The sequence below is a fragment of the Sinohyriopsis cumingii genome, chromosome 1 (assembly GCF_028554795.1).
Source record: "Sinohyriopsis cumingii isolate HCF-2022 chromosome 1, ASM2855479v2, whole genome shotgun sequence".
In the NCBI taxonomy this organism is placed as follows: Eukaryota; Metazoa; Mollusca; class Bivalvia; order Unionida; family Unionidae; genus Sinohyriopsis; species Sinohyriopsis cumingii.
This window is the reverse complement of record NC_142961.1, coordinates 39,489,748-39,502,986: the sequence shown is the minus strand read 5'-3', so window position 1 is coordinate 39,502,986 and position 13,239 is coordinate 39,489,748. Positions and strand designations below refer to the sequence as shown.

Here is a 13,239-nt window from a genome sequence, read left to right as displayed (position 1 = left end):
GGTTTGCAAAACCAAAGTTGTTCATCTTTTTAGTACTGCCATTCCTTTTGCTTATAATGCTTCTTCATCTAGCTGTCTAGTAAATTTGTGTATTAAGTCATACCTTTAACCTGTTTGAGGTAAAAAGTAATTTTTAGTTACATGTTATTGGAGTTTACTGTGATTTTAAGATCTTGAAAAGATGGCATGATGTGTGGCAGACTGTTTTTGTAAGATTTTAAGATATTGAAAAGATGGCATGATGTGGGGTAAACTGTTTTTGCTTAGATTTTAAGATCTTGAAAAGATGGCAAGATGTGGGGCAAACATACAAAGTTTATTAACTAAACTACAGTGTAAAGATGTTAAAGAAAGAAAAATCATCTGAGAAGATTTTTGCCTTTGTCAGCTTCAAACAAAAAGACTCATTGAAAATATGATAGATACATTTGTCCCCCTCTTATAATGCCATGCCATCTGCAATGAAAATATCCTTGTGTAGTTTGTTAAGAGTAATCAGTAGAACAAACAACATAGACCCTGATCTGCAGATGCATTATGCTGTGGTAGATCAGGATTTTTGTTGTTTGCAGTTTGTCTCCACTTATAAGTGAATAATACGGTATTTCATTTCATTAAGTGGTAGTAAAATTATATATATCATCTGCATGACTATAAGGCAGTCTTACCACTTATGTCGTAACACAGCCTTACAATGAAGTGGCATCCGCAGTGGCTCTTTTAGGCAGCATTATAATGAAAGCACACACTTTCTGTGCATGATGTGAATCCTACCCTATCGTGCTCTGTTAAATACACTGTAATTTTTAGTGTACTATCAAAATCTTCTCAGATGCTGATGGTGTGATTGAATGAGATCAGTTTTTGTCTGTCAGTAGAATTACAGAGGTGATGGGAGGAAATTACATTATAAAACAGTTGATTATAGCTGTTATGTTTGCCCTTACATTAATTTCAGTATTGACCAAAAGTTATTTCTGAATGCTTTTGTGGATTCAAAACTAATCTCCTATAATCCAGAGAGATCTATGATATATTCTTGTGGTGTAACAATACGAGTCTAAAATAACATAGTGTCTGGTTGCTTACATACAGTCTGCATATCAATTTGGCATTGCTTCTCCATTGTACTTTCATAGTGGAACTCTTGTGACATTGATTTACCAGAGAGAGATGGTCATAAGTCTAATAAAAACTGTTTTTAGACTCACAGACTATTCTCCAATAATGACAATTTTTAAAATGGCTAGCTCAGTATAGCTATTTTATGCCTGATTTATGATAAAAGACAAACAGTTTAGGTAAACTTGTTTTTCTTTGTTATTTTGTTGATCTCAGATTCTTTAAGTATGAGTTCCTGTTAAAAACGTATCATGGTGCATCTGTTTGCAGAGTTGATCAGGCACCCATGGCAAAGATCAATCCCCAGGATTTGATATGGATATAGATAAAATGAATTTTTGCAGGCCGCAGTATTTCTTATTACTGGTTGGTCTGGTGTAGCAAAATATGGCAAACAAAAATACTTCATTATGCTTTTATTGTTTATTGAATATTTATCCCAGTTCGTGATGGTAATTGGATGCTGTGTTGGAAAAGACATACACTGGTAGGTAGTTTATCTATGACCATAATTTAGCTTGGAAAAAGTTAATTACAGGCATTATTGGATTAAAAAATTTGCCATCTTTATACTTTGCTCACAAGTAAGAAAAAATTGCATCTGTATGGGTTGTCAGGATCATTTATTGTAGGATTTTTTTGGGAGAAAATGTGGCATCAGCACATGTCAACATTTTTTTTGAAGCTTCATAACTTCGAATTAACTCTGAAAAAGGTGAGACACCCTTTACGAAAATAAAGCGAATATTTTCATTAGTTCATCAAATCAGACAAATTATATATTGATATATACATGACGGAGCTTGTGCATCATGCCATATTTAAAAATATTTGTATCCCCACACATTTAGTGAAGAAAGTGGATATTGTCATTGCCCTATGCATCCTTCCATCTGTCTGTCAGTGGTAGCTTCTAGTCACTGTTCCTGTATTCAGATTTTCTGGATACCATTTTCCTCTGCTTTAGTTATGGGTAATCTTGGAAATGTTTAAAAAGGGTGTGTTTTTGAGAAATAGGGATTTTAGGAAGAAGCTTGTTACCTTTCTCCTCCCTTATTGCTTGGAGGATTTTATTGTTGGATGCATGCTAGTGGGAAGCAAGAGATTTCAGTCCCTTTTCTGGTGCTGGCATTAACTTTTTTTAATGGTTTTGATTAATTTTTCATTGGTATAAATTTCTTGAACCACTTGATATATTCTCATCATATTCATTTTGAAGATATTACAATTCATTCTATACCAGGCTTGTTCACCATTTTTATTTTGGGATCAAGGCCACAGTCATAAAAAGTTTGTATTAAGATTTTAGTTAAAGTGTTTTAATTTGCAGATGTTTTCTAAATACAGAGATAGATTCTCATCATTCTTGGCATGAATCATTATAAACTAACCGTAAGACAGTTCATTCTATGAATGCTTGATCAACCTTCTGTCAAGGTAACAAAGAAAATTTGTGTTAAAGTTTTGGTTTGAACTTTTTTATTTGCTACATCAGCGTTGTCTAGGACCCTGAGTTTCTGGGTCAAATACATGTGAAATTCTCAAAGGATGTGTTGTTTCTGCATGTAATGCATCCCTGTGATGCACCTCATTTTCTCCCAGGATGATCCCCCTTTTCATATTCTGGTCAGCCTGGTAATCTTTTGACTTCAATAGACAGGCATGAAGCCAATATGAATATTTAACAATTCTTATTTATCATTATAATTACATTGCGAAAAGGACTGTGCCTCGTTGAAGGCTATGCTGACGTACTTAAAGAAACCATGTTCTATTGTGTGTGTATATTACAAGGCACCTGCTGTTGATTCTCTGTCATGTGTCCGTCCTCTAGTTTGTTATTGCTACTCCTCCTAAACTACTTGGACAATTGCCGTTAAACTTTATACATGCATTCATCCTAGGTCCATTTGGTCCTAAATGAAAAGACTACCACTTTGACTTCCAGTAAGGCCACCATAGTGGCCATTTTGACATTCTTTTATTATTACTCCTCCAGAATTGATAGTTAAATCAACATTTTGTTTTCACTAAAAGAATTTTTATCATGCTCATCCTAAATGAAAATGTTGCTGCTCTGATGTCCAATATGGCCACCACAGCAGCCATCTTGAAAGTCTTAGTGCTACTGTACCTAAATGGAAAGTCATATTAATGTGTGGTTCTTACCAACAGACTTCTTTAGATGTGTACTTTGTCTCCAATGAAAATGGTGCCATTTGTACATTTAATATGGCAATCACAACAGCTATCTTGTACAATAATCTTGTTATTGCTGCTCCTCAGAAATGGATGGTCATATCAACATCGGCTTTTCACTAAACGATATGTGTCTGCTTAATCTTAAATTAACATAATGGCACTTATATATCCAATATGGTAATGACCATGGCCTTAATGAAAACAATATTTTTTAATAAGCTGCAGTGGTGGATATATTGGATGTACCATTTTCATTTATGACCAGCAAGATGTCTTAAGAAGTTATTTAGTGAAAACGTCATGTTCATATGCCTGTCATTCAGAGAGAGTAGCAATAAAGATTTTCAAAAAGGTCATTGTGGTGACAATGTTCTACTGTATGTACAAGTGAATTGCTGTATATATTGAATTAAAAGTCTCCTTCATCAAGATATTTACAAAGACAAGTTTAGCACTTAGCAGTTATGAAGAAAAAACGGTCTTTTTATGAATTTCTGCCTGAGTGTTACTTCCTCTCTGGGACTCTTATTTTTTATGATGAATCAGTATGAATTTAGGATAATTCACTGTACAGCATGCTTCATCCCCTTTGATCTTGGGGTCAGAAAGTTTGAATTTGGTTTTAGTTGTAAAGAAAAGTAATTTGTTGATGCTTCTTAAACACATTAATGGATGAATCATTTTAACACTAAGAGTTACTTTTGCAACCTTTTGACTCCTTGGCATATTTTTAAAAAAATGTTATGATTGTAGCCTCAACATTCAGATATTTTGCTATCTTGTTAAAACATATGATGGTAAATGTGTGATTGGTGCATTTTAATGATCCGTCTTTCCCCCTTTTGAGGAATTTGTATGAAAAATTGTTGAAAATTGAGTTATTTTGAGATGTTTTAGATAGCAATCTTAAACTCATATCCCCTACATAAAGATCTGACAGGTACTCAAAGGTCTGGTTTTAGTGACCTTTGGCATTCCCAGCTCATTTATTTTCAGTAGTCTATCAGATAAAGCAATACGTTCTGAGGGATATTTTTCACTTTCAGAAGAATGAATGTTGTAATTTGATTGGTGACTCAAAGAGTTAACCAAACTTAGCCTTGTTATTGGTGCCCCTTAGAACTACATCTTGAATATGTAACTTTACGGTCAGTAGATCTCAATTTAATTAGCTTGTTGTAGATAGAAGCTTGTTGTTAGATTTATTTCTCATTCCAAACTGCTTAAAGGATTTGCAACCTTTGTAGGCTAACTTAGTGGCTGGTGTAGATGTACAGTAATGATTAACTTATTTAGGTAAATTTTTGAAAAATTGCTGGAGAAATGGGTATTTTGAGAAGTCATCTGTTATTGAAGTCTTTATTAAATATCTGGAAAGATTGTTTGGGATTTGGTAGACTTGGCCAGTAGTTGTGAAGATTTGTGATAAGGTTTTATCATTTTCATAAGGTTGTCTTTATTTTGCAAATTTCTGAATAGTTTTTCCCAAAAGGGAAAAGGAACAAAATTGAATTTCTGGTAGAAGATTGTCATTAATTCTGTTAGACCATATTTAAACCTAATATGTCACACTTACTTAATAGTTTAGTCCATAGACAATTTTCACTTATATACATTCATTAATATGAAATTTGATGGGAAAACAAAGAAATAAAATGTTTATAAAGTTTTTTTATGAGTAGGTGTCTTTTATATAGAAGTATCTGCTGATGCAGGTTTCATTGTGTATGGAAGATTTTACTGACACTTTGTAAATTGTATAAGTGGTTGACTTGTGTAAATGTGCAATTCTGGGAAATTAACATGCAAGAATGGTGCTAGGGTATGCAAACATATCAATGGATCTTCACCTCATTTCTGTTTGCTATCAAGAAAGAATTTTTACCAAAGAAAAAGCAAACAAAATACTAGTTTGTTTGTGTACTGTGCAACAGAACATGTACATCTGCTCAGGGTCAAGCAATTCCTATGCCTGGAGTCTGGGGGCTAGCAGATCAGTGCTGGGTGTGGTCTACAGATGTTGAATTCAAGTAGCCCAGTGAACTTGATCTCATTGCTATAATTTTCAAAACAAAAGAGTACGGAAAGTGGAAAGCTATTTTAAAGGAAACAGTTTCATAAAAAGTACCTTTCTGTGGCTATTGAATTAAATAAGCTGAGATTCCATGCTTCCTTGCAATTAGCCATCTGGGAAACTGTTTAAGTAAAAAAAAAAATATTTGATCCTATCTCCTGTATAACTGATGGTTACTGCATACGTGTAAGTAAATTTAGATAGACACTTTTCGTAATACATGGATATGTGGCTTTTGAAATAGAATCAGACTTAACTGTGTACGCCAAGAGGGACGATAGAGGAAAGCACAAATGCTAGTTGTCTGGATAATTTTACGTTACCTGTTGCCTGATTTCTGTCAGGTGTTTGTAATTATATTTCTTGTCTTAGTTTTCACTGGTATTAATAAATTATTGAAAAAGCCTTCAGGTATAATTTAGGTGAACTACTGTATATACTCAGTTACAAGTCGCATCCAAATTGTAAAATGCATATACTCATATTTACCATCACAATGAAGTGCCAGCAGACTTCAGTATTTGCAGTTCTGTTAGTAAATTAAACAACAGAGACCATTTTTGCTGGAGCATTATGTGATGGCAATTCTGAGACTACATGTATATTATTTGCAGTTTGATTGATAAGCATGTATATATGGTAGCCTTTATGTATGTTTGAATCTGAGCATAAATTGTATCTTCATGTAATGAGAAAAGAGTATAGAAAGAATTGCAGAAATACAGCTGATGCTTGATTTATGCCATAGATGCATTCCTGTGGTTATATTTAAAATTAAATTGGCATAAATTAAAAGTAATTTTTCCCCATAGGATACTTGTAAATTAAGAAGTTGCAGGGCAAATTATACCTCTAAGTTTTCAAATAATGATTATGCATAAGTTTTAAACAAATTAATATAATAATACATAGCATTGGTGAGCAGTGAGATGCACGTGCATGCATATGCATGAGCTGTGTGTGAAGCACAGCACATGGCACCAGTGATGATGTGAAAAGATGCACAGTAGCACAGATTGAATGTTATTTCTTCATTATAATTGGTGTTAAGCATATAAATTAAATTGGTATCTAGCAAGTATGTGTGGGTGGGTGGCATGTTAATGAACATGAGTCATTGCTCTGTTAAATATATTGAACAGAATTCAGAAGATATTAAGGTAATGATACAGTATTATTATAATAATAAAAATAATAATAATAATAATAATAATTTTGTAAGCTTAAAAAATCAGTTATACCTGAAAATAACTAATTTGTAGACCTTTCTTGAATTACATCAGAATTAACTGCAAATGTTTTACAGCATATGTATATTAATTTACACATGCAAATATATACACTATGTGCAGATTTTATATTTAATATGGAATAGGCATGAAGATAAATCTCGTAAGTGTTCATATTAAGAGATTGAAATGTTTTTTCAGGTCTACATTTTGCACAAATGTAGAATTAAATACACACATTTGGTGTATTCTGCTAGGCGCTGTAATTCAGCCTGTTGGTTACTTTATTTATTGTACAAGTTTATGTCAGTTTTCATCTTTATCTATACATTTTTTGTCCATTTCACTGGTAAAGGTTGGGTGGGTGGGAGAGGCTTGCAGTATGTAATTCATTACAGTTGCATAATATGCCCTTAGTGAATTTATTATCACATAATGCAATATAATTCTGTATAGGAATGGGTCAGAGAGTAACTATTATGACTGTTGTTTTCTGTCTGTATGCAAGACTAATTAAGTCAAGTATGAAACACCTGAGATTTCACCAATTAGGGAAAATCAGTCAGAAAGTATAAAGTATTTACACAACCAGACTTACCAAATGTTAGTCCACCTCATGGCATATTGAAAAGTTGGGAAACCTATTTGGTTATTTACCAAACATAATAACAGTTAGGTGGTATTGTAGAAGATCTCTGTCTCAGACATGTTGGTTTTGATTAGCCTTGTTGATGTGTTCCTCAGGTTTTGTTCATCAGATCATTTCTGTCCATTATGTCTTTCTGATACATTGGAACTTGTAGTTTTCAAAAACCTACAATCATGTCCCAGTAGGTCTTTCTGTTTCTATGCTGTACATTTGTATAGAAGTTTATGCTTCATAAATTTCACTTTCATCATTTAAGTTTTTTTCATCTCATACAAGTTTTTCAGTCACTTGGATTTTGTCATCAGCTTGTGTTATTGGTAGAGAAAACCAGATTCCCTTTAGAAACTTGGACAGGCAACCCTAATTCCAAATCAGTGTTGAAATGGGCATTGAACCTGGAACCGTGTATAAAGAGATTGTGTTACTGATGCAATTATCAGTGTTTGCTTCCTTTGATTTACTTGTGTTCACCTTGAATCTTTATTTTTTTATCTGATTCTTGTTGAGCCTGCTTTATCAGAACATCAGTGTTGCAATTACTTTCGCATCTGTAAGCATGACAGTACAATTGTATATGGATACAATATCATACCATATATCCGTCAGTCTATATGTGTCCACATCCAAGATAACCATTGATGTTAAAATTTGTATGTGATCAGTTTCTCAAGTACAGTTGGCCACAAAGACGTGTTATTTGGTTTTTGGATACAGCTTGATGTACAACACCAGTTTACCAAAAGCTGGGGCTTGACATGTATGTCATAGTCAGCTTATTTTTGGCTCAACATTAGGTCATGGCCAGCTTCTTGAGGCTGAACATGATGGTAATGGCCAGCATATTTTTGGCTCAACATGATGGTCATGGCGATCTTCTTGAGGCTGAACATGTTGGTCATGGTCAGTTTCTTGAGGCTGAACATGATGGTAATGGCCAGCTTCTTGAGGCTGAACATGATGGTCATGGCCAGCTTATTTTTGGCTCGACGTGATGGTCATAGCCAGCTTCTTGAGGTTAAACATGATGGTAATGGCCAGTTTCTTGAGGCTGAACATGATGGTAATGGCCAGCATATTTTTGGCTTGACATGATGGTCATGGCAAGCTTCTTTGGGGCCTGATAATGACAGTCATTGCTAGCTTCTTGGGCCTGAACATGACGGTCATTGCCAGCTTATTATTGGCTCGGCATGATGATCATGGCAAGCTTCTTTGGGGCCTGATCATGACAGTCATGGCCAGCTTCTTGGAGCTGAACATGACGACAGCTTCTTGGGGCTGAACATGTAGGTCATAGCCAGCTTCTTGGGGCTGTACATGACAGTCATGGCCAGCTTCTTGGGGCTCTACATGTAGGTCATGGACAGCTTGGGGCTGAACATACAGGTCATGGTCAGATTCATGGGACTCTGTTTAGGTCATGGCCAGATTCTTGACATGTTGATCATGGCCAGATTCTCGGGACTCTGTATGTAGGTCATGGCCATATTCTTGGGACTATATGTAGGTCATGGCCAGATTCTTGGTCCTTGACATTAAGGTCAGATCCTTGGGACTTGACATGTAGGTTATGACTAGCTTCTTAGGGCTTGACATGTAGGTCATGGCCAGATTCTCGGGACTCTGTATATAGGTCATGGCCAGATTCTTGGGACTAAGTGTAGGTCATGGCCAAATTCTTGGTCCTTGACATTAAGGTCAGATCCTTGGGACTTGACATCTAGGTTATGACTAGCTTCTTAGGGCTTGACATGTAGGTCATGGCCAGATTCTCGGGACTCTGTATGTAGGTCATGGCCAGATTCTTGGGACTTGACATGTAGGTTATGACTAGCTTCTTAGGGCTTGACGTGTAGGTCGTGGCCAGATTCTTGATATGTAAGTCATGGCCAGCTTATTGTTCATTGTTTCGTGCTTAAAATCATTTACCTGATAATGTCCATTACAGCATTTTACTGATGCTGTCATAAAAAAGATCTTTCACAAACTCGTCTCTTTTAGTACTTCCTTGCATGAACATGAAATATTAGTACTGTGGAAATCTGCTTGTTAATTAGCACATTAAATCAACCTCAAAATGTAACTAAATGTTTCAGATATATAGAAAAAAATTCCGTCAAATGCAAGGTTCATTTAATTCGGATTGCAGTTTTTGTTGCAGTTTTTTTTTGTTGATTATCTGATGTGTATGCATTGAAAAATGCTTATTCAACATGTATACCTGCAAAAGGTTTATTTACACATGTATACCTGTAAAAAGTTTATTCAGACTATTCTTGCTGACTTTATACTTATAGAATTGATTAGGTAAATGGTATGGTATATTAGTGACTATTTAAAATCATATGGCATGACTAATTCATCAATATCCCAAAATGGCCATTTTGTTTAGCACAAGGTTATAGTAGTTTTTTGTTGCATGTAATTGTGTTGTAGATAATAGCTGCTGCTTACTGTTACTGTATTTAAGAACAGTGACTAAGTTACATGTACATTTATATTTTCTGGATAACATTTATATATTTCTCAGTTATTATGTTAACTTTTGATTGCAAAACAACTTACCATATGTACTTGCTTTTAAGCCCAAGTACAAACTGCACAGATCCAGATCTGCTTGCGCATTATGCAATGGCAGATCTGGGTCTGTGCAGTTTGTAAGGAGTAATCAATAAAACAAAGAACACAGACAGTGGTCTGCAGTCATATTATGCTATGGCAGATCAGGATCTTTGTTCTTTGCAATTTGACTCGACTTATAAACGAGAATATATGATACATATATGGTATATGTTTGTGGGGTTCCTGTTTAGGGAAAATGTAGTACAGTAGATTTCTTTGAGTGGTAATTTTGAGGAAACAGCAGGATAATGCTGTAGAAAAAAAGAACGCAGTCATGCCACATACCTGTTTTTAAACAACCCAGATTTGTATACCATGAACATAGCATTTTAACTGATTCACATGAAAAATTAATCAAATATGTGTAAATCTCACATTATATTGTCAAGATCTAACTTTTGAAATTCTTTATAAAAGCCCTTTTACATTTCAGAAAGCTCTCTACCAAAAAGCTTGTGGCATGGCCTGTTGTCTCTCTGTCCATCTCTCTGTAAGCACAAGTTTGTTATCATAATTCCTCCTGAACTACTTGGGAGATTGCCATGAAACTTTACACATGCATTCATCCCAAAGTCTAAATGGTCCTAAATGGAAATGGTGCTTTTCATGCAACAATTGTAATTGTCACAAAAGCTATATTGAAATTTTTTTTATTGCTACTTTTTTTTTAATGAAAAGTCATATCGACATGGGGTTTCCACCATAAGACTTTGAAAATCTTGTCACTAATTCTTCTGTATAGATGGTCACATTGGCGTGGGGTTTTTCACCAGAAGTCATCTAATGGTGTTTAGTTTATCCTAAATGAAAATGGCACCACTCTTACAACCAGTATAATTTTAACATCATATTACTCAAGAATACCAGAGATAGTATTCAACATTTGAAAAGAAGAAATGGTCTTGTCTTTAATTACAATGTTTTCAGACTGTAGTACATTTGATCCTTTTTGAGGGACTCTTGTTTCAGATAGAGGGGGTAATTTGTTCTCAACCCCAATAAAAATGTTAAGTTGTAGAACAGACCCTGACTCCTAACTAATAATAAAAGAACATCTTTTATGCATACACGTGAGATCATCAGCTGCACTTTTTGTTGCACTCGCTTGAAAACATCGCCAATGTTTCAAAATATTGCAATGGTTCCTTAGTATAAAGCCATTCTGTATACTGCTGCCTTGTATATTACGAGTTAGATCTGAGATCCCTTTTGGTCAACTTTTGTCATTAGTAATTTGATTTGAGCTCTTGATTCATGGGAACCTATATAATGTGATTTCACATCATAATTAAATAGTTTATTTTTGTTGTGTAATGCACTAACAGGACATGGCCTGTTGTTAGTACATCCCAGGTATAAGGCTTCTTCATGTGGGTCACTTGTATGGCTCCAGTGAGTAACATTATAAAGGGGTTGGGGTGTGGGTACTATACAAGAATTTGATGTTATTACCCATGGTGTAAGAAATTTATGAAACATTGTTCCTCTTCTTTTCCAGTTCCAGACCCAAGATCCGACTATCCAGAGTTAGCGAATGTTGACCAGGATATTAAAGGTAAATTAGGACATGGAATCGAGATGTGGGAGCCCTATAGCATTACCTTTTCTGTCCACCAATCGGTTCATTAGTTTGTCTTTCCATCCATTTCCATTTATTTTCTTGTGTAACCACCATGGCTGTGTGACTCTTACATACAACTGGATGTGATGTGGTTGGTGAATTACCTATTACCTCTAATTGTGCCATTTAAAGGTTTTGTCTTTTCAGGTCCCGTTTAGATAGAGTTATTGCCCTTTTTAAAACTGTTATTCTCCATTATAGCAGATTCTTGTAACCAGCATAGGTCAAGAATAATTCAGCATATTCTGATACAACAGGGTGTGTAAATTGTCTCCAAGACCTACATGCATATGTACATTTTATGGGTTTTGTTTCATTTAGAAGAGTTATGGCTACTGATTCCCAATCCTTCTGACTTTGGTTTCTTAGCATTACTGACAAAGGATTACTTGATCTCAGCTGCGTGAGGTGTGCAGCTTTATTTTGATGAGACCTTGAATAATTTGGATTTCCATCATTCAGTGTCATCATCTTGAGAAGTTATAGCCCCATGAATCTCCAGTCTTCTGATTTTATTTCACCAACACAAGTTCCTCTCTCAAAGTCTTATGGATCTAATTATAGTTAACTGGGCCGTTTGCAATGCACCCATTGTTAAATAAATAGACATCATAATTTGTCTGTTTGAAACATCTTAAGCCCATACTGATATCTCAGCCATTTGGATGCAGTTTCTTTTTCATATTAACCACAAGATGGTGTTATGGCTCAACTCATATGGAAGACTGTTTGTAGATTTAGGTTGATTTGACCAAGTTTCATATTTAAAATCCAGTTTGATACATATGTTGCATACCTAAGGATTTCATGATGTTGAAACAAATACTGTAAACCATCAGATGTTAGTGAACATAAAATTTTCATGAATTCAGTGATCAGTGAGCTAATTAATTTTCAAGTTAATTCTTTGACTGCTAAAGCTTTATGATGTCAAGGGATATATGAAATTATTGCCAATGACTACCTAAACAGTGATATGTAGATTTTTTTGTTATATTTTATTTGAGTGTCCCTTAATGTTAGCAGATATTTAGGCTCTACCGCACAAATATATGTATTGACAATTCATTAAAATTATATGTAGTTAGTATGATCAACATGAAAATTCTTTACATTTTTATGATGCTAAATATTGTGTGACTGCTTTGGTGGCCTAAGTGGTTAGGGCATCCACCTCGGATATGGGAGGTTGCTGGTTCAATCCCCGGCCAAGTCACACCACAGACTTATAAAAAGTGGTACTAGCAGCTGAATCCATGGTGCCCAACATTACGACGTTATTGTTTGGACTGGTAGGCCTGGTGTCAGGATAATGTGACTGGGTGGGACAGGATGCTACATGTCTGCATCATGTTGCTGCAGTGCTAGACATCACATAAACTGCCACACTGCAGACATTGTAGGGATATGACTGAAAAATTGTTAAAGCTACATTAAAAATCCAAATCACACACATACACACACACTTAGTATTGTGATTTACTATATGGACTATAGCCACAAAGAGTGCTTTGTTCTAACAATCAGCTGCAGGGGTGACAAGTTCAGAGCATGTTGGTATGCACCCAATAGGCACAGCCACCTAACATTACTACCCCCACCCCACACACCCTCATCTGTTATATATCTGATAAACCTATGCTTAAGGATAAACTCACCAACCCTCTTATTTGGTTCTGCAAAATTTTGGTTATTTACAAAGGATATCCTAGCGACTTTT

At 35.1% G+C, this 13,239-nt stretch overlaps 1 protein-coding gene across 3 annotated transcripts in view; it reads left to right on the top strand.

Moving 5' to 3' along the window:
- LOC149806748 (nuclear factor 1 A-type-like) overlaps positions 1 to 13,239 on the top strand; it is a 148,033-nt gene that overhangs the window by 37,823 nt on the left and 96,971 nt on the right. For all 3 annotated transcript variants that reach the window (XM_089957156.1, XM_089957162.1, XM_089957147.1), the window contains exon 4: positions 11,397 to 11,453. In XM_089957156.1, the coding sequence (XP_089813282.1) occupies positions 11,397 to 11,453 (57 nt within the window). The remainder of the gene's footprint in view (positions 1 to 11,396; positions 11,454 to 13,239) is intronic.